Source organism: Opisthocomus hoazin, chromosome 7 (genome assembly GCF_030867145.1).
Source record: "Opisthocomus hoazin isolate bOpiHoa1 chromosome 7, bOpiHoa1.hap1, whole genome shotgun sequence".
Lineage (NCBI taxonomy): Eukaryota > Metazoa > Chordata > Aves > Opisthocomiformes > Opisthocomidae > Opisthocomus > Opisthocomus hoazin.
Window position 1 is genome coordinate 27,875,029 of NC_134420.1, and position 25,981 is coordinate 27,901,009.

The 25,981-nt window shown below is 53.6% G+C and overlaps 1 protein-coding gene across 1 annotated transcript in view; it reads right to left on the reverse strand.

Annotated features, from left to right (window-relative positions):
- The window catches only part of ALX4 (ALX homeobox 4), a 37,396-nt gene extending 14,483 nt beyond the window's left edge, over positions 1–22,913 (reverse strand). Inside the window, exon 1 of the mRNA XM_075426252.1 lies at positions 22,514–22,913. Within this exon, the coding sequence (XP_075282367.1) occupies positions 22,514–22,913 (400 nt within the window). The remainder of the gene's footprint in view (positions 1–22,513) is intronic.
- Between the last annotated feature and the right edge of the window lie 3,068 nt (positions 22,914–25,981).

A 25,981-nucleotide genomic window follows, 5' to 3' on the forward strand; every position in this document is an offset into this window, starting at 1 on the left:
ATGTCATTCTCACAACTCTCGCTTAAATACCAGTGCTAAAATTTTGCCTAGATAGGGTTTGGGCAGCGTATTCTACACTTCTTACCAAGGCAGATTTGCACCACAGCCCAGCCAACACACCTCCAGGACCTTGCTGGCCGTAGTAACCTTATCCAGTCCTTGTGATCTCGCCTTAACACATGCTGAACCCATTATACTTGTTCCCAAGTTGTCTGTTTCACCCTTCTGCCTCCTGTCTGTCATTGCAGACTAGAAGTCAGCACAGGGCTCTCTTTTTAAAAATATCCACGTTTTGGGTCATACAGGATAAAATGGAGTGGCTGGATTTTAGACATACAAAGGCCCAAATCTTTAGGTTTATTGCTGTTTGGGGAGTGAGCTTTCTTGCAGTCTGCAGATGTAGAGAAGAGCTTAAAGATGGAGAGAAGACCCAGAATTCTGTGACTGAATCTGGCATCACTGACTTTATTAGCAATAATCAGATACTTAATCATACCTTCACTCTTGGGTCCAAATGAAGTGTAAAACTGAGCAGCATTCATCTCAACTGCAGGTGGTAGAAGTCTACATAAGACACAAGCCATTGGCATCGTTCCGGAAGCTGCAGTTACCCTTGCTGCTAAGCACAAACTGGTTGGAGCATCTCCATTTCAGCTCTGGATGAGGATGAACACATCTCCTTGTGTCCAGCCTCCCAGCAGTGCCCTTGAGTTTGCATGAAGCATTGCTGGTTCCTGCATGAAAGCATGTCTGTCCATTTATCCCAGCCAGGGATCTCATTTGGTTCATCCTGCAGAACCTGAAGGGAAGCTGGAATACGCTCCAGGCAGCTCCTCGGCTCATGGCATGGCACGCACCGACTCCCCGCTGTGCTGAGGAGACCACTGCATGAATGTGCTCACCCACATGGACACCGTCCATCTCTGCTGAACCCGACCAAAGCTGCTGGTGCTGCTGCTCTGCTGCCCGCAGCCTCCTGAGGCTCTACAGCAAAGGAGGGACATGGTGAACCCCCCCCCTCCCCGACTAAAACTAGCTGTGAAATACCTGGCCACGTGGGGGACCTAATTACAGGCAGAGCAAATTCCTACAGAAAAGCCTATTCATAGAAGGGTGAAAGGGAGAGTGGAGTGTTTCTTTCTACTCTGCTCCTCCTGACCACACCTAGGGACCCTCTCTTCAAGCAGAGTCTTATTTTTCTGAGCAGAGAATACAGCAGGAGCAACACTAAGGCCTGGAGCAGAAAACTCTCAAAACTTCCTTCTGTTCCTGAAAGGCAATCTGGGGACAACGCCAAAGGTGCCACACAACACTGGTGGGTCCACAGGCTTTTGGTGGCCCTGCAGCCAGCATATAGCACGAGTCACTGGCTCTGTCGCCACTCTGCATGCCTTGGAGATGCTTCCCTGGGAGTCAAACCCACCTCAGCCCTGGGTGCACTTAGACCCTCTTGTGCCTGGCTGGCTACATTCCCATTGAGTAAATCACTGGGTGGGTTTGGGGACAGACAGCTTGATAAACATTAACTCCACTGCTGCCGAGAAGCTGTCACAGCAAGCCTGAGGAACCTGTGCGTGCGTCCGCATGTGTTATTTGTTTGTGGAAGTCGCTGTTCCTCTTGCTTTTTTCTGCACTAGCTTTCTTTCCCCACACAAACATCTGCTTTTGAAGGCATGTATTGCTTTATTGTCTGATTAGCTGAATTCACACACCCTGTGGCTACTCGAGGAGAGCGCAGCACCATCTGTACAAATGCACCATGTGCTGCTTGCTCCTCTTTCATGTTATTCAAAGAACACTAACAAAACTGGATTTTATGTAAACAAATCAATTCTGAAAACTCCACATAGAAGCTGTGGCTGGAGCAAAAAGGCACAGTTTATACCCCAAGTCCCTCTTCATGCGGCACATTCATTTGAACAGCAGGAAAGAGCTGACTAGCAAATCTTGAAGGCACAAAAATGCTTCTAGCAACCTGCTGTAACTGCAGCTCACTTTCTGGCTCCCAGAATGTGACATAGGAAAAGAGAAAAGGCAAGAAAATGTACTGCCATTGCATCCGTGGGAGAAAATGAAACTGCTCCTTAGGCTTCCTCACTGCTGAATGTGGAAGGGGACCACTGTTTATGCCAAATACTCTTGAGGCTGGGGATCTTGTCTCTGTCTGAGGAACTCATGAATTTCTTACTGACCTGGACTCTCTGACACCTGAAGGCAGGTCTTTAGCACCCTGGGGATGTGCTCTGCCGTGCCAGGATCAGCCACAAGATGGCTTTTTAAGTGACAGTGGAGGGAGGTGACAAGTCACGTCTGTGCAGCTCAGTAGCAGCCAGACCCTGGGTAGATCCCACACAGGCAGCCCCAGGCTTCGGGCTGAGGGTGGTCGGCTACAGACTTTCAGCACGCCAGGCTATGTGCAAAGCCCTGCTTGAAAGTATGACAGTCAAGATGGGTCAGCTACTGCACTTTAGAATGTCGCTTTTATTTCCTACTCTAGGCATGTCACAAACAGCTGGGAAATAACTGTGGGTTTCTGCTAAGTCCTACTTGTTTCTCCACCTAAAACAGTGCACATGAATCAAAAGCCACCTAGTACCTCTGAACTGACACATCGGCAGTGCTTGTGTGCCAAGGAAGACGGACAAGGCAGTCAAGGATCAGAAGGGGGCTCGAAAGGCCTTTCTGTTTCCCTTTAGCTCTGAATTTGACACCTTTTGGATAAGTATTCTACTTCTTCCAAAGCAATCCTACATTGCCTTGCCATGGCCATGGTCACCTGAGGGTCTTGGCTTTTCTCAAGTGCCCCAGAGCCAGATGTGAGCGCCTCACTGCTCTGAAGACCTGGCTCAATGCTGAGTAAGACAAAATATGGGAGCTCGTAAGAAAAAAAGTCAGCACCACTAATACAGGACAAAGTATTGAATGGGATTGTCTCAGTCGTAGACTCATACCTACCCACAGGCCAGTGCGTGTTTATTGGGAGTTAAGTCCAAAAGGGTCCACAGACCTTTGGGTAAATGAAAGGCAGAATAGGCAGCTGTTTGCTGAAGACTCATTCTCCACAGACAAGCACTACAGGTAGCTTGGGGTTTTGCCCGCCCTGGTGCACTGACCCAACGTGGGGCCTCTGTCGTGCTCCCGTCCGAGCTGAGCATCGCTAAATGTCTGTCAGCATCTGGGCCAGCATCCACCCCATCCACCTGTCTGCCTGATGTTAGGATCATCCAGTTCTCTCAGGACTGTGTTTCCTTTAGAAAATCTAGATATAGCAAGGTTGCTCCTCCCCTGTTTGGAAAGTATGTCCAGCAGAGTTACATGAGGATAGTGCTTAAGGTAGCCAGGATTGAACCCCCTCCCTGCTCCAAGGCCTTGTAAAGTCAGGCTGTGTACCTGCAGCAGGGAAAGGTAAGCGCCAGGGAGCTCTGGGGCTGAGAGAAGGCAGTGCTGGTGGAAACACTGAGGGTTGTTCAGATGTGAGTGACAGATGAGGGTGATGCAGGGCTTAGGACTAAGCTCTCACTGTGAAAGGAAAAGCATAAGCCTCCACATCGGATGCAGATTTATGTATTCATCTTAACCTCACCTGTGCCCTTTGGCCACTGCAAGGATCTGAAAAGATCCCTTGCCTGAGCACTGAGGCACAAAAGGGGGCTCTTCACTGCAAACTGTCATGTCCTCCAGAGCTCTCCCCCGCAACCAGTCAGCGCTTCCTCTTCCCCACAACATGCCCCGGACATCTCCCCTGCAATTTCCACCAAGGCTGGGCAGCGGGTGAGCAGAGCATCCACTCTGTGGGGCTGAAAAGGAGGCACGAGTCACCAGGGCAACCTTCCACGGTCTCCACGTGCGTTGCCTTGCGCATTAGCCGCACACCAAGCCGTCGCGTACGACAGCAGACATAAATCAGCCACTGAGTTGGAGGAGAGCAGGGGATGCTCCTTCCAGCTGGTGGGGAGGGCTGGCGAGGCAAAACCGCCTGAAGGCAGCTGAGCCTTGCTCTAGCATCTGGCGATGGCACAGCTTAATACCCTGCTGCCAGCCTGGAGACTGATTCACCCCATCCTATAAGTCTGTGCCTGCCTGGACAGCGTTCATGCCGTCAGTCGGTCGGTCTGTCCGTCAGTCTGTCTCTCTCTGCATTTTGCTGTCTGTCTGCTCTGCAAACGCAACCTCTTCACAGCAGAGGCAGCAATGCATTGCTGAAGTTCAGCTGCCTCCCAGAGGTGACTTCCAGTTGCCTGGTTTGTGCTGATGGTACCAGGGCTGGAGATGCAACCTGAAATAGCGGGCAGAGCAGAGGGGCAGGAGGAGGGAGGTTACAGCCATCTTGTCACGAGCTGAGCGAGAGCTCAGCTGCCTCCGCATTACGGAGTCCTGTTTCGAATTAGTGACAGACGAGCTTCAAAAGGCTCGCAGGCACCGGCCGGAGAGGCGTCTGAGCGGGCTCTGCCCAGCTGAAGCAGCCAGCCTGCGGCCCTAAGCCAGCAAAGCGCTGCAGCTCACGCTGTCCCTGGACTACCGTTGTGCTTAAAGTGGAGCGTGATGTACTTCAGACGGGCAGTCAGACAAGCCCCAACAAATCTGCCCAGCACAGTTCCTGTGCTACTTCTCATGCTTCCCGATTTGGGCCCCCAGGTGCCCCCGTGGAGAAGAGCTGGAGACGTCAAGTCTGGATGAGATGCTGCGGCACCCCCATTGCTACCCAAGTACGGTGCATCTCAGGGGGATTTGGGTGCTCCCATTTTTGCTTGGAAATTGGATAGCAGTAGTGATGGGAAAGCTGAAATAAAAACAGAAAACACCCAAAGTTGGCTGAACCTCACTGAACCACAGAAAGGGCTGAGTTTAAGTGTCGGGCCAAAGTTTGGGCCAGGTTCTTTAAGAAAATAGTTCTGCTGTTCTTCAGTTTTATACAGCTGATTAGTAAAGAAAGGCCCAGACGAGGGAAGAAAAACATTCAGCCTTCTCCAAACCTGCCCGTTCTTGGAAGCACAGCTAAAACTTATTTCCATTCTGACTGCACATTGCAAAACTCAAGGCCGGCCAGGTCTGGGAATTGCTAATGTTCCTACGAGCACTAGGCTTTTAGAAGTATTCCAGAAAGAAACTGGGTTTCTGGCTACCAAACCACCAATTCCCAGTCACTGGGGCTGGGCGACAGGCTGGCATCAGCTTCTACTGCCAGAGAGAAAGAGGGCAGCAAAATCACAAACTGCAGCAAGGAGCAGCACAACCAAACTGGGAACTTGCCAACCAAGAACGAAGACAAAATAACTAAGAGCAAACCTCACCCGGGCAGGTTGTTCCCCCCAGCCTCTACATCCTTCCTCGCTGCATTGCTCAGGTCACCCGCTGCAAAAAAATTTCCCTGCCGTGGGGTCAGAGACAGGGATGGTGCTGCAGTCCCATGGAATTTTCCTTCTGAGGAGATGCTGGTGCTGGGCGAGAGGCAGAAGCCTGGAGTCCCGGCAGGGTCTGAGGGCACTGGCCATCCCTGCGAGCCAGGTGCTGTCAGTCTTGGTCCCCATGAGCACCCCATGCAGTACAGGGGGTGCATGGCAGCCTCAAGGTCTCACTGACCAGAAGAGCTGTTGCGAGGTACTGGGGGGGCATAGCTGCGCTGCGTGGCCCGGCCGTGAAACGCAGCGTCTAGGCTATAGCTGGGGGAAAGGGCAAAGAAAGAAAAATCCATCTGAGACTGACCTGCCTGGAAACTCCAATTGCCCCTTACACAGTCTAAACAAATATTTATTTAAATTACTCATAATGCCCAAGTCTTCTTATATGTATCCCCAAAGAGTGTCATAAAACGTCTACAAAAAAGGACTCCGTTAACCTCTGCTGCCCTGCATTAGAGGCACATATTTCAGCTCCAGTTAAACTGAGGTTTGATAAACTCTTGGTCTCTGTAGGATCCCTCCAGCCTCTGCAGCAGCCAGTCCTCCCTCGCCCTAGCCTGGCCCTGGGTCTACATCACTGCTGGCATTTGCCATGAAGAGCAGCTGCCAAGGTGGTGAACCGTCAGCACCACTCCGGCCTCAGATGGGAGACCACCATCAATCGCAGGCGCTACGCTCTCACATCTTGTATTTCTTTCTGCTGGGGCCATGGGGAGGAGGAAAGGATGTTTGAAACTCTCCCCCGTTTCTCCTCATCCCCAAAATCTAACCCTCAGCTTAGTGCACTTTTATCTCCGGAGATAGCTCCACATTCTTCATATAACAGCAGACAGAAGGTGCACGTTCTCCGTGGAAGCCAGGGTAATCTAAGTCTTTTGAATTGTACCAACCGCTGATGCAAGCTGCTGGGCTCAGGAAAACACAGGAAACCTTGCTTGCTTCATGGTTTAAGTGCAATGCTTTCTTCATCCAAAAAAACATATCTGTGCAGTTCAATAATCTCCTCTTAATGAAGTTTTGCCAGCTTGTCAAGCAGTAAAAATGATACTGCATGACTTGGCCAATCACTCTCATGAGACATTTGTGCAAGAGCCCAAGCACACAGTTCGCAAAGGAAAGGGATGAAAATGATTTACAGCAGCAGTGAGGCAAAGGTTTATTGATAATGAGGCACCAAGAGGAAATGGGATGAATGTGCCTAAGATTTCTCTGGTAAATGAATAATGAATAGTATTCACAGCCAGCAACTCACGTTTCTCATTTTAAGTTGAGAATAGCAAGATGCAGGGCAAATGACAGTTACTAAGAAAAAAAAATCCATTAGGTAGTACTGAACAAGGAAAGCCTCCGCAGAAGTGTGCTCTTGCTTGCGAAAGGGGAGTCGTGAATCGCTCAACAGGTAAACCGTGCTTGGCATGGAATTCAGAGCACTGCGCGCTCCGAGGCCTGAGCAGGGCGATTTCATTTCGCTTGAGGACTACTTCACCTTGCAACATGTTTAATTGTCACCCGGGGAAAAAAAGAAAGAAGTAGGTTTGCATGAGTCAAGAGAATTTGACCATTACTTTCTTCTCCGCCTCTGTGTTTCACTTCTCCTCCCATACCGCCTGTGCCCGGCGAGCCGCACTCCCACAGCATCCACCCATCCTGCGTGTGCTCTCCAGCCACTGGGCCCTGACCACTGCAGTCACCGGGGTCTGGACATTGCATTTGGTGGTGACCGAACCAGGCCAAGATGTGGATTCTCTCACCATCACCTGCAGCACGGAATCCCTTCATAAAGCCACTCTGGGACCAAATTTTTCTGGGAACAGGCTGGACCAGAGAGGACCTTTGCCCCTGGAGCTGTTGCAGCTGTGGACGGTGCCCGGGGTGGTGTGGCCCCACCAGTGCCGAGGGACTGCAGCTGCCTCTGCCAGCTGGGGGTGGCCCCTGGCTGCTTGGTACCACCATTACAGCCAGTGCAGGGACCAAGTACATCTACGGGACACAGGAGGATGAACACTGAGAGCACCATGCAAATATTTCTTGCTTCCTGGGTCTTCGGGCCATGCGTACTGCATCTCTACCGCCGGTGAGCAGTTCTCCGTTTTCTTGTCATCACCCAGCCTGTGAATGCAATCCTTCCTTACTGCGTGGCGTTCATAAAACGTCTACAAACGTCCACTGTTCAGCAGTGTTCTCTGGGTTTCCTGCACCATTCACCAAGCCATGTGGGAGGGTTGCACAGAGATGCCTAAGCCACCACGAGCCTGATGAGACAAAGCACCGCTATTGCTCGTATTGTATGGATGGCAAACCGAACCGGAGAGCCACCAAGTGCAGGACAACTGCTCTGAGGTACCTAAGCCTGAGTTTTAAAAGTACTTCGCATTGCCTAGTATTTTTGCACCTTGGAGAAGAAGGTCCTGGCCACCAAGCGCAGAACTGCTCTGAGATACCTAAGCCTGAGTTTTAAAAAGTATTTAGCATTGTCTAGTATTTTTGCACCTTGGAGAAGCAGGTCCTGTGGGCCTCAGTATGCTTCTCAGATGCCCTGAATGATGCAATACCTTTCTATCTTTGCCACCCAGTCATAACTCCCCGTTCAGTCCTACACACAACAACACACTCCCCAGTCTTCAGACCAGTCTGCCACATCCAGATGTCTTATCCCAGCCTTCTGCTGCTTACGCAGATAGAGCTTTTCTTGTGTCTGTAGTTACATCAAACAATGTGCTCCCCTACTCTGCCTGGGTCTGAGGAAGGCTGAACCATCTACTGGGTAAATGGCCACTGCAAGAAGAGAGAGTTCAGACCTGGCTGGAAACACGCCCAGAACACGGGAAATCTGCAGTGTGTTCAGGTGTGAAAATCAAAGCTGTCGCTACTGAGTGAGTGAGAACTACAGCTCCTTAAGGCTTGTTCTTGGACAGTTTTTCAGAAGAAAAGCATGAAGCACATTTCCTACCCAAAGCCCAGCTCCACTGCGAGTCTGATGCTCTGGCTCCACAGCACAGTGCACCAGAACTTTTGCAACAAGACATCGTCAGTTTTTTCTGCCATGGAGAAAACAAAAATGTGCTTAGTTTTAGCTACTTTCCTGGAAACAGTTTAATTTATTCAAATGAACTTTTAAAAAAACAGTATTACAAAAGCACACAGAGGCAAACAACTGCTGTGGGAGCTTTTAGGCCAGATCGTTAAGTTTTGGTTAAGTTAGAAGCAACCAGAGGTAGGATTTTGGTAGGAAGTGTCAGGCAGTAGACACAAACAACTGTGACTCTGGTAACACACTTCCTAACACAGAACACAATAATCATGAATCTTGGAAACAGGGAAGATCCTGGAGCCCGACTGATTCTCAGCAGAACTGCATGATTATGTGAAAATGATGACCATGAAAATCAGCCTAAATTAAAAAATGTATCCACATCAGCTGAGCTCATGCCCACTTTTATGTTTGTTTCCAGTTAACATTCCAGGATGGGATCATATTGACATGAACGACTGTAAATGTCAAGTAAACATTAGCAAATATTTACAGAAATCATCTTTAGAAACTCGTGAAACGGAGTACTTGCCCCAGAAACCTACTTCTGCCAGTGATGCTCATCCAACCAGGGAACAGAAAAGAGTCTCATGTCACGTGTCCGCCATGTACCCACCTTCCACTCACCAGCACAAATCACCTCTCTGCTGCCTACTTCTCGCACCGACTGACACACACACACACAACCTGCTGACCAAAGATGACTCACAAACATCATCCCCAAAACAATCCTGCCGTCTCAGACAGACCTTGAAAAATCATACCCTGCTCACAGACAATTTGCAAACGTAACACAAGGGGCGTTCGTTCCTCCTGCCCCCCGTCTCCCAGAATACTCCCTCAGGGGAGCCCTTGTTTTGGAATATTTCTGACCTACACGTGGGTGGCCATGTGCTGACACAGCCCCCAGCGCAGAAGGGCTCTGCCTAAAGAAGACACCATCCCCACACCACTGCCACAGCCAGAGCTTTGGTGCTTAAAAGTTGCCTTTTCCAGCAGGCAAGAAGCAAATGAAGGCCTTAACAGCACGTGGAAAGAGCAACTGCAGGCAGGATGGCCTAGAGAGAGAATAAAATATACGATGATAAAACATGGGCTGGAAGCAGCACCTGTCAAAAGCGCCGGGCTGAAGGGTACGTACTGTGGCAGAGTCTCCTGGCTGAGAGTAAGCAAGACCCCTTTTCACCTGCCCCGTCTCCCTCCACTCTTTAGAAATCAGCCTATCTGCAAGGGTCTGGAAAGAACGAAATTTGGGAAGAACAGATAAACACTTCGGTTTCCAGTGTCTGAGGACTCCCGGCGTGGCCTCCGCTCCCCAAAGCATCCCCAGCTCTGGGGCTCAGGGCGTCTGCAAGTGAAGCTGCTGGGGGCTGCAGCGAGTCGCTTTCTGCTTCCTTCTCACCTCAGATTAGGGTTCCCACACGCTGTCTTCTCGGGTCTACTAACTCACCGCACATTTGGGTCATGATTTTGCAGACTTCACGAGAGGCAAACATGCCTGTACGGGAATATGTGATTTCTGCTGCAATTCATTTTTTTCATAAGGCTCTCAGGAGAAGACATACAGTCAGATATAAATAATGGCGCTCCAAACTACAAAGCTCCTTTAGTGAACGCAGTTACGGGGCTGCAGCTTCCAACAAGCGAGGCTTTTAGAGCCAAGGTTTTAGTGCTAGAGGAAACTGTGGAAGACCTCCATCCCAAAGAAGGGGTCGGAGAGCCCCTGTGCTGTGCCTGCCGGTACCAAGAGGCTCTGCCTGGAATTAGGGACTCTGAGTATTTGCAGCTCGTGTCCTGTGTTTTCCAAAGCAAAGAAGCAGCTTCTCGAATTGGCTCAAATCACAGAGTTCTTCCCCCTGACACCTCTGACACCTGATGAAGCTGAGGCTTATGAACAGGAACAGCACAACTACTGTACAGTCAAATTTGCTTCAAACTGTAATACCTTCCCCTGTAAGTAACTCCTTTATAAAATAACTCCCAGCTGAGGGGGGGGGGGGGGGGGTGTACCTTTGTCAGGAACACAATCTGACATCAGCAGAAAAGAAAACTTTGGTGCTCCATCTCCTTTCAGTAGACGGACAGATGCCACAGTGAGAAGCTCTGTAGTTTATTACCAGCTGGGGACAGTCAGGAAGCCAGTGTGTCATCTCTTTATTTAACGGGTCTTGCCCCCAGGAGAGGGCTCTGCCAGGCGAGCTGCGTGCTGTGGAGCAGAGCTGCCCGCCTGGGGAAGGAGTGGCACAACGTCCCTTGGACATGAGGAGCGGGCAGGGACAGCCCTGCTGGGTTCAACCATGGTGCTATGCTGCTATCACCACCACGCTGCCAGGTCCCCTGCTTACCCCTGCTCCCGGCGTACCTAGCCTGCTCTGGGGTGTGCCTCGAGCAGTCCACGGTGCCTTCGTCTGCTGGGTTCACCGGCTTGCCCATGCTCACACCACTGTGTCAGTACTTCTGGCACGGGGTTGAGCAAAAGTGAACTGCTTTGCTCACCGCCACCAGGCACCCCTGCAAAACCAGCCCCTGCTCAGCCTCCTGCCAGCAGAACCCAGACCCCTGGACCTACTTCATCTCAGACATATGGGGAGGAAGATTGTCAGAGCAACCAATTTAGCTATTTACGTACTCCTATCACGTTTTTTCCTGCCAGGCCATTTTCATAGAACCAGCTTGGGCTGACTCTGCTCCCAGTGGGATGCCACTGCAGGCTTTCAGCTGCTGCTCCCTTTCCTTTTGACACCCTTAGAAGGAGTTCTCAGCGAAGTTTTTGGTTGTAATGAAATCTGTGGACTAAACCAGGCCATTCCCTATTTTCCCCAGCAGGGAAATAATTTCTGTCAGCCTCAACATCCACAGCCATGTTCTTGGCTTTCGGGACCCACTCAGTTCTCCTCGTAACTCCTCCTGGGCCAGGACACACTGGCCTCTTTCATGTCAATGCACGTATGCGGTCACTGCTACACACCACGGTTTATCTGCATTGGGCTCCTAATATCTGTCTCCGTGGGATGTGGAATCAGCCAGGTTTCTACACATAACCCTACATCAGAGACAGTGTGTGTTGCCTGAGGCAATACTCGCATTTGTTTTTCTCTAGAAAAACCCGAGCTGTACCACTTGATGTTGCAGAGTCCAGGTAGGCCAGACCGGCGCACACCAAATGGCCCAGATCTGCGAACTTCTTCCAAGGAGTGTGCTATGTTTCCTGGCTAACGTCTGAAACCGAGAACTGGAGTCAGACTGCACTTTCCCTTTCTACTTCACTGAAAGTCATTTAAATCAACAGAATAGACAAAGGGATGGATTAGTTCTGGTCCTTTTGTGGTTCTTCTGTAAAGTATCTGGGGGGTGATTCAGTTGCCCATTCATAGGTTTCTAGTGCCGTGCAAGACACACTAAGGTCTCTCAGATGCTGACATGGGGCACGCAGATACCAAGGCCTTGAGGAGCAGCACTGGGAGACCAGGCAGTGTAAACTGGGGCATCTAGGCCAAGTATCATGCGGTTGGCTCAATGCCTCCTCCCAGCATCAGCCAAGCTCCCCCTCTCCATCATCCGTAGGACGCTGGGTACCTCTTTTTGCATTTACTAGCATCTGACAAACCTGCTGAAATACTTTGGCCTCAAAGCTTCTGCCTTGTTGCATGCTCCTCATGTCTAGGTCCCCAAATATGGTGAAAAATTCATCCCTTAGAAGCTTGGTTGCCATCGCAGCCTCTTGGTTCCTTTTTGGGTAAGCTTCAGGTCATTTTCTAAAGAAATCCATAGCTACCAACAAATATTGTCTGGCAGATTCCATCTCAGGCAAAGGCCCAACAACATCAACAGCAATGAATCGCAGTAAGGTCCCCAGGAGACACTACTCAGCAGGATATCTCCCCATCTTTGGGGACCCGTGCAAGAAATGCATCACATTTCCTGTAGTGATTTTCCATCATCTGTCTGCATTTTCCTCAAAACCAGTTCTCTCTTGGCTTGACTAAGGATTGTGCAACCTCAAGATGTCAATGGTTTTGACATCGTAACGAAACCTCAGAACCTCCTTTTTGAGTGTTTTGGGTATAATGAGCTCTCATGAATACTCATCACCCATTGTTTTATTTCCCTATCTCTATACAACATTTCATCTTTAAATTCCAAGCTTTCTCACTATGACCAGAGACCTTCTGCCCTGCTACTCTGAAAAGAGTTTATACTCCAAAGCAGACACAGTTGCCAAATGAGTTTTTTTCAGTCACACCTTGTTTTGATACCAGGAGCCTTGCTGCGGGATGCTTTCAGCTCCTTGAACTCTGTTCTTGCAAACCTACATCTACCGGATAAAGCAGGAGCGTTTTCATTCCTTCAGACTGTGAAAGAAGGGAGAAAAAAAAAAATATGCAGTCTCAGTCTTGTCTTGCTGTCCTGCTGAAGGAGGTGTCTGCCCCACAAAAGGCATTTGAACAAGGTGTTGGCAGAACTAGCCTTTGGTGATTTTGGTCTCGCTTCAGTGCTGTCCCCACCCCAGAGGTATCCCCAGCCATGTTCAGCGGACACTGCTTCACCTCTGACAACGCCCCAGCTGCTCTCCTCTGGCCGCCAACGTAGCTTTCCCCTCTCACAAGGAGCACGTGGAGCGTCCGTAATCCTGGCATGTCCACAGCTGAGCCTCCAGCAGCAGGACCAGAGCCAGGCAAGGCCAGGCAGGCTGGCCATGCCCTGCTCCCTTCCCTGGCATCGGGGAAGCGCTGCCCCATCGCCCCCAGCTGAGCGCCTGCCCAGGGCGCGTGTTGCATCTCTTGTCAACAGATCACCTCACTCTGGGTTCAATTCCAGATTGGCAGCCTGCTTATAAAGCACTGTCAGTTCCTATTAAGGGGTTTACCATACACCAGGGCACCCACAGCTGTAACGGGGGGACTGGGTGGCTGGCCATACAATACCTGCTCTGCTGGTCTCTCGAGTGAGGGCTGCCTTGCGCAGGTGGTGGGAGACCCGCGCTACAGTTTGCTGTAGACTTGTCCTAACACGAAATCCATTTTCACCAGCAGAGATCCACAGTGGAAACCAAAATGAACCTAGTAAGGCACATCCCAGATATTATCTATTAATGGTAAGGCACGGGCACCCTTTGGTTAACATATTGCACAGCAAAGTTCTTGCTGGCCTTTTTTTCTAACCAGAACAACAGATGAGGTCCAGGAGCTGGCTACAAGCTCAAAGAGACACCTCAGGGGCCTGCCCACGGAGGCAGGCACCACAAACAGATTGCCCAAACCTCTCTCTTTCACATGAGCCGTGTCTTTAAAGGAAAACACTGCAGGTTGAAAACCCTGGCGCTCACTGACCAGGTACCAGCCACAGTGATGTACACGCTGAGTGTTAGTTCATCTCCCACCTTGGCTGTACTGAGCATTTTCCTGGATCCTGGCGGTCCAGCCTCCTGCAAGCATTTCTCCCTAGCAAGGACATTTTCCCCAGTCCCTGCCTTCCCTCGTACCCATGAGGTGGCTCTGCCTCTCTGTCTAGTTTCCATTAGCACCCCCAGTACCTGAAGGAGCATCTGTGAAGCCTATAAATCACACCCCTTTCTTGCTGCTTGGCTCCCCCTGTAGCCCTCCCTCTGAAGTGGGATGCTGCTAAATGGAGGCAAATAGGTTGTTCAACCAAGAACTCAATTTTTTGCCACCAAGGCTAAGGAAAAGGGGAGTTCCAGCACAACCAGCCACAAAAGTGCCCTGCCCAAAAGCAAACTAAATAAAGGCTACAAGAGAAAAGCGGGGTTCTCTGAACATCAACTTAATACCCAGCCCTGGGCACCACAAAGCCTTGCTACCGCCTCAACTCCAACTTTAAACCAGCGTCACCCAGCTCTACATGTGCAGCTTCAGGTCCCTCTGTTTTCTGAGTTGAGTTTCAGTGGGTTTTTACGAGGCTCTGTCCTGGCTAGCCATATATTTATAACAACCCTCTCTGTGGATATTTCCCCTCCCCACTAGAGCTACCCTTAACTGAGCCGCTGCATAGTTTTATGTTGTAGCCAATCCCCTGTTGCTTTCTATCCTGCGTAAGTCCCTTTTTCTAACAGCTTGAGGTGGTATGAACTGGATGGAAACACTCTTCTCTCTAGCACAGGACCTTATACCTACATAAAGCAACCGGCTTCCTTCTAATTCCAGTAGCAGCTTTCCGACTTCTGTTCAAGGGCTGAAATGCAATATTTAAGCACCACCATAAATCCCACAGCTTCATAGAGTGTTTCTGGCCTCCTGCACGATCTGCCTAAGTGTCTAGCAATTGGTCCATCGGCTATTTATCTTGGAAGTCCTCACTGGCATCCGGAGACGTGAGGAACACAAAATGTCTGCAGGTCCTCTGCCAACTGAGGTGGGTCTCTTCTTCCTCTTGCCTCCTAGCATTTGGCTGTGTCCTGTCTAGCTCAGACTGATATCTGGCTCCAATCTGCTTACGAAGGTTCAGACCAAATCTTGATAAGCCAGGTTATGTCTATAACACAGCGCTTCTCAGCTCTCAGGTATGGGTCCTTGCCACAGCTGTGCTTCTGGCTCTGCTCCAGGATGAGGTCTGGGCATGCACCATCCCAGGGAAGGCTGGAAAAGAACCACGCAGTGCTCCAGAGGGTCTCGCAGCCTGCCGAACCGGAGACGCATACTGCAGTCCAGGCTACGGAGCATATCCCTGCCCCAGCGTTTGACCTCAGGTTGTTCTCTGTGAAGAAGTGCTGCAGAGCAAGGCTCCGTCTGGCTCCTCTTTCCAGCCAGCACCATGGAGGGAATGGACATGCATCAGCCCCTCATGGGGTCCCTTCTTGAGTGGCCTTGCTGGGGCTGGAAAAACCTGATGCTGTGGCCCTCCCCGGGCTTGCGTTACAGAGCACACACTGGGAACGGCCAGTCCGAGGGGTGACCCCAGCCCCGCCTGGCAGACCCACCATCCTGAGACCATCTCCATGCCCAGCAGGCTGGTACCCTGGTGAGCCTCTGGGTACCTTTTGGAGATGATTTTCCGTTCTTTCGGACACCTTGCTGTGGCTCAGGCCTCCCATGAAGTTTCAGGCTGAAGAGCATTTTCCCATTTCCCCTGTTTTCTGAAACATCTTCTGTGTCACACGCGTCCCTCAGCACCTGGTGGAGTCGGTGTCTTGCAGCTGGGCCTGCGGACCTCTTTGGGCACTGTCCCTGCACAGAATCATTCTCTGATTGTTTCTGACCCTTTCTGGGAAAATTCCCAATATTTCCCCCTCTCTCTGTGCACAGTGTACCACTTTGTTTTCTTTTGATTTGATTCTGGTGTGAATTCCTTTCACTTTCCCCTGCTCCTGAATAGGCTGGATGTCTGCAAGCACCTTCGTTAGCTGATCTCTCTTGCACCTAAAGAATTAATGCAGTTCCCCGTTTCCTTCTTTGGAAACTGCATCCTACTCCGACACCAGCGTTACTGCTCCTGACTGCAGCACTCAGCCAATATCCCGAGTCCTGAGGAGGCGGTTTCCACTCCGGGAGGAATGGATGAGACCCAAGCTATTTGTTTTATGCAGCGGTGTTAGTGCACAAAGCACTATCTCCCTAAACACAGTAGAAATCAGAGAGGAGTCATTTTGAGACATTACAAGTTTCTTTTATTTCCCCCAGACAGCAGCCTGCCCAAAATGTTTGTTCCACCTCTTCCTCAGGTTCCTTATCTCCTGTTGCTAACACTTCTCTGATGGGCCTTGACTGTCTGGTGACTCCCTCTCTTTGGTTTCACAGCGTTTTCAGACTTTTACTGAATAAAGGCAGCTGCTGCCTTCATAAGCCCTACAGAATTTTCACCCAGCCTCAGTGTACAGCACGTCTATCTGACTAAACCAGCTTACCTTTCAGGCTCCATCACCAGCTAAGAACCCACTTGCCTGACAGCTAATGAACGCAGTTCTTGCTAATAAAGAATATATTTAGAAATAATACTGATTCAACCACTGTTTCCACCAAGCAGATTAACTGCATCAGGATAAACCCTTTAATGGCATCTCCACAAAAAAAAAAAAAAAAAAAAAAATCATGTTTAAATTGGCATTTAACTCCTGCGTTAGGCAATGCAGTGGTCTTCAATCAGTGCAGATAAGAACAGACCATAGCTCATGACAGACCAGCTTGTCATGGCTAAATCTTGTTGGAACCTGAAGATAGCATCTACTAAACGTTGAATCACAGCTATTCTCAGTGGAGAGATAAAGAACTTGATGCTGTCGGATTCATACTTATACAGTCCATAAAATGAGTTTAAGACCATCTTCCATAATAGTGGTGAGTCTTCCGCTGCTCCTCACCCCTCCAAGAGATCTCTTCTCACTCACCTCTGTTCCTTCTTCCCTCCATACCTCTCCCCGATTCCTCTTTCATCCATCTCTCTTTGATCAAAACACGGCCTCAGAAGTATCGTGCTGATCACAATTGCTCTTTCACATCATGCCTACTTATGTGACAGTCAAAATATGAAGATGATGTGCAAGTAGGAATGAAAACATGACCAAGCAGAATCACCACTATGTATAATAGCATTGATTCATCTGAACTTACACAGAAAATGAAGTGGAGGTCATTTAATTAATATATGTAAGCAGCTTTCCTCCTTTACTTATGAACTTTCATTTACAAGTTGAGGCAGCTGAGAGACATGTAACTATGGTAAATTACTCTAACTCTTTATTCATATGAAGTGTTCCCATCCATCTCTTAGTAAATGATTCTCAAGTCATGGGGGTCCCATATCAACTGTATTACTGCTCACAGTTACTTCTCCTAATCCTGTTTCTCTTCTCCTTTTGAAAATGTATCCACATGAAGATATTAGATGTATGCTTTCCAAGCTGATTAACAATTGAGATGGGATTTTTTTTTCCATATATGTAGGAGTAATACCTCAGAAACACATGACTTTTGGGCAGGATTTCTCAGCATTTTCTGAAAGCGGTGACCAAGTCATATCTTGTTTTGACCAATACAGGTTGCCCACGCTGATGAGTTGCTTTTTAAAGATGACACCATTTGTGTGGATTGACAGGTTGAGTCTATTTTATCTACTGAGAGACCCGAGTATATGAAAACACACCAGTTGCTACAGCTTCTTGCGCCGAATAATGACCTGGCTGTCAGGAAACCTAAGCTCGTCTCCTCCAGAACCAAACACAGGACCTCTATTGCATGAGTTTTCTGACTCTGGCAGTGGGCTCCTTCTCCAGCTCCCCGAGAGCCTCCTCCTGCCGGAGCCACGGCCCTGGGAGGATCACGCTCATGCTCCTGAGTGGTGGCAGCTTGGCCTTGCACAAGCCACTTGCAGGTTCTGAGTCTCAGTTTTTCCGACTGCAAAATGGGAAGAAAAGTCTCTTACTGCTGCAGGATACGTCACACTTTTACCTGAGAATTGCTACAGCTACCCAAATGCGCTGAACAAGACTTAAGGACTCCAGGGAGCAAAACTGGCTGAAGAGGCGGAAACCAGGGTCACCGAACGGACAGGGCTGTGGCTGGAGATGTCCTTCAGCAGGAGACCTTGGCTCCCAGCCTCCCAGACACCACCTCCCTCTTACAAGGGAAACTCATCCTGGCTTTGAACGAAGGGCTCGGAAAAGGAATAAATCAAGATCTGAGGGACTGAAGTCTGCACATTAGCTCCTCTTAAACCCTGAGTGCATTTAACTTGGGAGGTTCGAAACCACAGCCAAAGAAATCTCTTTTGATTCACAACTTGTTTTGAGCAGTCACCCATAAAGCAGCCAGTGAATCACTCCAGCCAGTTAGTCATGCAACCACACCGAACGTACGCTCAAAAGGCAGCGCAAAATAAACAGCCTGCAGCCCCAGATAACACACACACAGCTCATTTGCGCTATCTGGCATCAGCGCCTACTGTTAATAGGACTCCTACACCAAACCCTTAGGAAAAGACGCACTCGGCAAGCATCTCCAAATCTCTCTCCCCATCAGTGTTCTTCTCGTCTGCTTCGCGCCGCGTTGCTTTCAAAACAATTACGGCCAGTAAAAGTTTCAAGGCTCTTTCTCTCGCTCTCCGCACCCTTCCTCTCGCCGGGAGCGTCCCGCCGGGGTTACGAGCGGCCGCCGCGGCAGCGTTAGGACTACAGCGGAGTTAATCCCAACCAGCAGCGGACAAGTCGAAAATAAACAGCTCTTAGAGCGAAAAGAAATCTTCCAGCAAGGAGGGAGCGGCAGGCACACAAGGGGGGAGGGAGCCTCCCGGTCCTTTGACACATGAGCGTTATAAACAGCTCGGGTCAGGAATCCTATAAAAGTCTTCAGCCAGATCTACCGTCCGAGTCCGGGGAAGCGCAACACACCTTTGGGGAGAGCCGCGAGTAAACCTTCCTGCGCAGCCGGGGTAAGGAGCGACAGCCCTACCTTCGCGTCCCGCTCCCCGACGAGCTCCCGCAGGTTCCCGCGGAGGAGATCCCGCACCTCCCAGCGCCCGCTCACACGGAGCCTTACCCAGACTGCTGGCCGGAGCTCCCTCCCCTCCCTGGGAGGGGTGCCGGGGCCCTTGAATGGCAGATCTGGTGGCCCTATTGTGGGAAAGAGAGGGCGATCGCCAGGGCGGTGTCAGCAGCGCGCCGGGAGCCGGCGGCCGAGCCTCGCCGGGCAGACCCCGGCCCGGGGCGGAGGGCAGACCCCGGCCCGGGGGGGTAGGGGACACACCGGCCCCGCCGCCCGGCTCCCCTCCAGCTCCGCTCACCTCCCGCCCTCGCTGGCTCCGCTCGCTGCTGCTTCTCCCCGCTGCCCGACAGGGTCGGGTCCGTCCCCCCGCTTCCCACTCGCGCCGCCCCCACGCGTGCTGCTCCCCTTTCTGCTCTCGCGTTGCCCCCCGCGGGGATCAGGGCAGCAGCGTCTCCCCCCCCCCCCCCCCCGCACCTCTCCCCGCGCATATCCCGCCTGTCACCCCTCCGCGGGCCCGGATCAAAGCGGAGAGGAGAGGGAAGGGGGGGCAGGACCGGGGCGGCCCCCTCACCCCCGCGGCCGGGGAACGGAGCCGTTCACCGGGGCGGGAAGAGGCCCCGGGGGGGGACCCCGTAAACAGTCCTGGGCCCCGGGAGGGGGGCGCGGCCCCGCCAGAGTCACGGGTAGAGCACAGGGCCCCGGGTGCCCCCGCAGGAGCCGGGGAAGGGGGCCGATGCCGCGGGTGTCCCCGCCCGGCGAGCCCCGCACAGCCCTCGAACGCCGGTGGCCGGCAGCTGGGGTTCCCTTCTGGGGGGCAGGGGGGGCACCCCGGCCCGCTCGTTGCTGCCGTGCCGGCAGTTCGCGTTACGTTCGCGGGAGGAGGAGAAATGCATTGAAAGTGTCAATTTAAAAAAGCACGCAGCGAGCCTCCGATTGCTGCGGCAGCTGATCTCTGCGCTGCTGTTAATAACGCGCGCTGGGCTGCGCGCTTTTATTCGCTCCGAAACGCAAGAAACGGTCGCTGTTCGCATAACCCGCACTTGAAGAATTTCCTCCGTCAGAGAAAGCGCCTTTCCTTGCTCCTCTTTGAGCAAACGTTCTCATCACGTTCGCTTTCGCTCCCCGAAGGACTTTTTTTTTTTTTTCCCAGCCCGTATTTCTAGGCAGCAGCTATGGGTGTGCGTTCGTCTGTCTGTACGCGTACGCATGTTTCAAGACCTAGAACTTACTCCAGCTCCACGCAGTAGAAATAGCAAGTCAAATGACTACAGCGCATAAATCATTCGAAAGCTTCTCCCCCTCCTAAGCCAAGATAGATAACCTGTGCTGAGGGCTTTTATTTAAGATTTCGGCTTTAATTGCCTGTGCCGGTCTGCGGGATAACCTGTACCCGCAGGTACGACGAACGGGACCCACGGGACCCCCCCATCCCCAGAGCCAGGCCGGCAGCCGCCGCTCCGAGGGGTCTGCGGGGACCCGGCCCGCAGCCAGGGGCACCCGGTGCCGTCGGCCTGGCCAACAGCTCTCCCTGGCCTATATTTATCCGTACAACGCAACGGAAGGGCTTAGATCTGGAAATAGAAGCCGAGAGCAATAGATGGCAGGCACGGGCTTTTTATAAAACTCGAATCGATTAGTTTATTAAAGAATTAAAATAAAATTAAACAAAAACAAAAAAAGGTTTCGTTTGCCTCCCGCTGGCCCGGGCCCGGCCGCTCCGTGCTGCTCCAGGTCGTTTTTTAAATTGAGGGACTTCGCGGCGCGGCGTCCCACCACCCCAGCATCGGTGCCAGCACCGGAGCGGCCGCGGGGGCTCGGCGGGGGGCGGCGGGGCAGCCCACCCCCCCGGCTTCGCGAGCAGAGCCCTCCCGTAGCTCTCCCCGCCCGCCGCACACCCCGGCTGCCCGCCGCGGGGAAAGGCGACGGCTGCCTCGCCCCCCGCTCTCACCCACGCCGAGGGGATTCACCCGGGCTCGGTGGGGTCCCGGTGCCGGTCCCGGTCCCCTCGGCCGGGCGCGGGCGTTCCCGGGGCACGGCGGGTTTTGCCGTTCAGGAGAAGGCGCCTATGGGTGCTGCCATGGCTCTGCCGAACCCCGATCCGGCTGTTATCAGCGGGTCTCCCTCTCCAGTCATTAGCCGTTATCACTATTAATTATCCTCGCGGATCCATGCGTGTCTCATTACAGCCCTGCATCGCTCCCAGACACATCGCACGGGGCTCGCCACCAGCGCCGGGCCGCCAACGCGAGGCTCCCACTGAAGCCCAGCTCGCGGCCCCGCTCGAAGATAAATCGGGGGTACCCCGGGAGGATTGAATGCCTCTTTGGCCGGGAGGGGAGTCACCAGTGTTGGGGGGGGATCAGGGGACCGTGGGGGGTGCGGGGACCCCTTGGCTGCGCGCAGCGGGCGATGGACGGCGGCTGGACTGAGCGCGGCCCGGCCCGCCGAGGTTTGGGAGACGGGGGGAGAAGGCGCCTCCGCCTCCTTCGAAGTTTAGAGACGGTGGGGGAGAAAGAGAAAGTAAAGAGAGAAAAGAGTATCCGAACCGGCGGCGAGGGCCCGGGATCGCCGGGTATCTCCCGGCTCCCCCGCGCCCCCACCCCGCAACCACCGTCTTGGGGAGAGTCCGGAGAGCCCGGGCCTGCCCCGTCCCCGTCCCTGCCCGGCGACCTCACGGCGGACCGGTGCACCGAGGGGGGTAACACGGCAGCCCCCGCCAGAGGCGACGCGCCGAGCCCGGGCAGCCTCTCCCTGCCCGCACAGAGAGGGCCGGAACGGAGAGATTTCATTTCCACCTTCCCTACTTCGGGGGGGGGGGGGGGGGGGGGGGGGGGGGAAGGGGGGGCGTTTGATATTTTTTTTGTTTGTTTTTTTCCCCGTTAATCGCCTCGATGCAGCGGAAGCCCCCGAAGAAGCGGTTTGCCTTCGAAACCCGCGCTCGGAGACAGCGAGAGAAACCACCCTGCTCCCAGCTGCCCTGCCGAGCGCCAGCGCGAGGGAGTGCCTTAATTACCGCTAATGACCCGCGGAGAGGGTGCGAGCGGGTTATCTACAGCCGGGCAGAAATCAATTAGGGGAGTGGCGATCAGGGGAGAAAGTGAGAGACGGGAGGAGCGGGAAAGACCACTACAGCCGAAAGCCATGATTTCGGTGAAATTTTCCAGCAGCTCTCCCGCTGGAAGAGGGTCCCCGTCGAGAATCTTTCGCTCCGCTCTTCCTTTCCCTTTCTGTTTCTGCCCCGCTTTACCGCGGGCTTCCCCGCGTCCCCGAAGAGCTAACGTTTTGCGGGAAGCGCGTCGGCTCCGCTCAGAAACGAAGGTTCAAATCATCGCAAAGCCGGACGAGGGGGGAAAAGCGAATTCGCGGGCGCATCGCCGGCCCCCGACCCGGCCGGCAATCGCCATTCTCGGGGAGCACGGCGACCCCCGACCCGGCCAGGAATCGCCATTCTCGGGGAGCACGGCGACCCCCGACCCGGCCGGCAATCGCGATTGCCATGGAGCACGGCGGCTCCCAGCCCCGCACCGCCGCTCCGCGGGCCGGAGCCGGGCAAGGTCTCCTTGACCCCGGGGGGGGATCGTCCTTCCCAGCAGCCCCCCTCCCATCCCCCGTTTCGGCTCCGGCGCTTCCCGCGCCGCACGCCCGGGACTCACCGTAACAGGAGACCTGCAGGGCTCCGTTGTGGCCGCTGCCCTCTTGCAGCTTGAGGTTGCTCTCCGGGGGGGTTTTGCAGGGGCCCCGCTGCATGTAGAGGTGCGGCTGCTGCTGCTGCTGGGGGGGGTATTTGTTAAAGGGGGCCGGAGCCCCGGCGGAGCCCGGAGCCTGCACGCTGCCGTCCAGGGACTGACATTCCTGCTGGCTGTAGCGGCTCCGGCACTTCGCGCTGCTGTCACCAAAGCCTTGTCCTTTGCTGGCCAGGAAAGCGGGGCTGAACTTGTCACTTGCTTGAAATGCCCTAAAAGGCGAGGAGCCTTCTGTGCCCTGGGAGGCTGCGTTGTAGTAGGAATCCATGGCAGCCGGATCACAATAAGAAACACAAGTATCAGCATTCATTCCTAAAATTAAAAGGCCCGAGTGTCCTTAATGCGCTTGGAGGGGCACCAGGAACCTCTCTTTCTCTCTCCCTCTCGCATACACACACACACACACACTCACAGCTGGGCCAGGGAGCTCTAAGAGGATTCAGATGTTCTTGAAAGCCGACCAGATCTCCAAACCCCCTTAAGATCTCACACAGCAGAAGGGGTCTTTTTCTTTCCCTCCCTCCCTCCCTCTCTCTCTCTTTCTCACACAGACAGTTGCCCTCCGTCTCTCCCTCCAAACTACCGACACGCTAAAGAGGCTCTTCTCCGCGCTTTCCCCCCCACACATAGGAGAAAGAAAAAAAAAAAAAAAAAGAGAGAGAGAGACCTCTCCCCCAATTAACATGTAGATGATGACAGTGGAGGGGAGGGGGCCCAGGAAGGGGGTGTGTATGTGTATGTGTGTGGGAGGGTGTGGAAGCAGAGGCGGGTGGAGGTCATATCTCTTGCGTTAAAAAAAGCGCAACAAACAACCCCAGAAGTTTTTACGATTAAAAAATAGCGACTCAAACAGATGCCGTGAACCCCGCGGAAGGATGGAGATGGGACTCGCGGAGGCACCGGGGAGGATTTCACGGCCGCGACACGCTCCGTTCGCTCCGGCCCTCTCCGCTGCTCTCTGCCCCCAGCTGCGGGGACCCCCGCCGCCCTCCCCTCCGCCACGAAGGCAGCACGGCTTTCCCCCGCAGCTATCTGCCTTTCGGCCTCGCCCCGTTAACCCCTCCGGGGCCGGCAGCCCTCCCCGGGCACGGCCGTGCCGGGCGAGCTCCCCGCGGCCTCCTGCCGCACCTTGACCGTCCTCGTCATTGATTTACCTCTAAAAAACCTGCTCTCTCCGGGTGTAAAACAACTGGGTCAAAAGCGGGAGGGCACCGGGGGGGGCACACGAAGCTGGCTGCTGGGACTGCCAGGGGTGAACTTGCAAAGGGACAGAGGCTGGCAGGGGCCCTTTTTGGTTTGAAGGGTCAATTGCAACCCAAAAAGGGCTTAAAAATAAATCAATACTCACCTTCCGTCGTGTGTCCGTCCGTCCCCCCCCCGCCATTCAACCTGATTCCCCTCCTCCCCGGTTAACTCCTGCTACCCCTTACGCTTACTCCCACCCTGCCTTCCTCCCATCCCCACATCTGGTTTCTATTGCTCGCTTACCTTGAAGTTTTCAGTAATAAAGATATTACGCAAACTACATCCACAGTTCTTCAGTCAAAAAAAAAAAAAGAAAAAATAAAAAAGAAAAGAGAATGAAAGAAAGGGAAAAGAAGAGCGCAAAAGAAGGGAAGAAAGGAAAGGGAAGGGAAGAAGGCCCTTAACCCCTTGGGGAAGGCGGGCGGCGATGGAGCCGGCGGGGAGCGGGGGCACTGGCGCGGCTCTGGGGTCCCAGCGGGCTCCCCCCGTGTGTCGTCCCTTCTCCGCCCTGCTCCCCCCCCCCCCCGTACAGAGAGGGGGGAGACTGGTGGGTTCGTGTCTGTGTCTCTGGGTGCGCGGGGAGGGAGCGGGACGCGGATCGGGGCGGGGTGGGGGGGCCGTGGCCGCCTCCCCCCCCCCCCGCAAGGCCTTGCTCCGGGGGCAAAACCAGCACGGCCGCTTTCATTAGCTCGGATCTGACAAGAACAGCCCCCCCCCTCCCCCCCGGGGCCCCCCGCACCCCAGATGCAGAAGGGATTTCTAGCGAGGTCGCCGTTAAAACCAGCCAGAGACGGATTCGTTTACTGGGTTCCAAACCGTTTCGCCGGTCTCCCTCGGAGCAGCGCCGGGCTCCCTCAGCTTTCTGGTCCAAGAAAGCTTTCAGCGGATTTGCCTTCCTTATTCCCTTTATTACCTTGCTGAATTCTTCCCTCGTCGTTTCCCTCTCCCCTCCCAAACTCCCTCACCTCGCCACAGGCCCCCCCCCCCCCCATTTTCCAAGACTTAATAAAAAGCAAAACAGCTCAAATGCATGAAAGTTTTTCTAAAAAACACTTCAGGGGCGGCCAGGGGAGCCGGGGCGATGCCGGTACCCGCAGCTTGCGAGCGGCCGCTCGCAAGCTGCGGGTACCGGCATCGCCCCGGCTCCCGCATCCCCGGCTCAAGCCGCAGCCGCTTTGACGGAGGGGAATACGCGGGTGTCCGACCGCGTTAAACGCGGGGTTTTCCAGCCGGTTACTTCCCCAGCGGTTGTTTTGGCGAAGGGGGAAAGCAGCCTGAAAGAAACGATGCGAGGGTAGTCCCCGATGCTGCGGCGTTACGCCCGGCCTCGGGATTTCTGTCGGGCAGAGTCAAAGAACGGCAAAAAATAAACGGAGAAATTCCGAGGTCGGGCAGGAGATTGTTTTTCCTTCCCCCCCCCCCCCCTTTTTTTTTTCTTTTTATTTTTCCCCCCGAAGCGCTGCGGTGCAGGGGCTCGCCGAGGCACCCCGGCTCGGCCGAGCCGAAAGAGGGGTGCCCTGGGGTCTGCCCCGATCGGAGCGCTCCGCCAACCCCTCCTCACAGCAAACCGTAACGAAAAGTCCGTTAATTCCCAATCAGGGCTAATCCGCAGCCCGCGGAAAGGACCGCAATAAAACCCTCTCTCTTAATGGCCAAGTTGCGTCCCTGGAAGCGCGAGGTTCATTCGGGAATCGTTACCGAGGAAAAGGGTGCTCGCAAAAGCCTAGCGATCCGGCGCGGGGGGGGGGTGTGGGGAGGAATAACGGGGGAATCGCTTTTCTGGACGGTTTTCGTTTGCCTGGGATGGGTTCTGGGCGAAATCCTCTCAGCGAGTTTGACGGCGGATTCCCCCCAGCCCCGGTTAGCTGGGAGCGGAGCCTTGAGAGCCCTCCCCCCCTGCCCGGTCCGGCGGCGGGGCTCTGCCCTCCCGGTCCCGCCGCAACCCCGCCGGGAGGGCTGCCGGCTCCGGGGGGGGGGGGGGGGGGGCATAAAGCGGGGTGCTCACCACCCGAAAAACGATCTCCCCGTTTTTCCTCCGTGTGACCCCGAGCCTGCCCTGTCTCCGCACCAAACGGCAGGGCTAAAGAGCGGCCGGGCGGTCCGTACTCCGTGTGTACAAATGCTTTACACCGA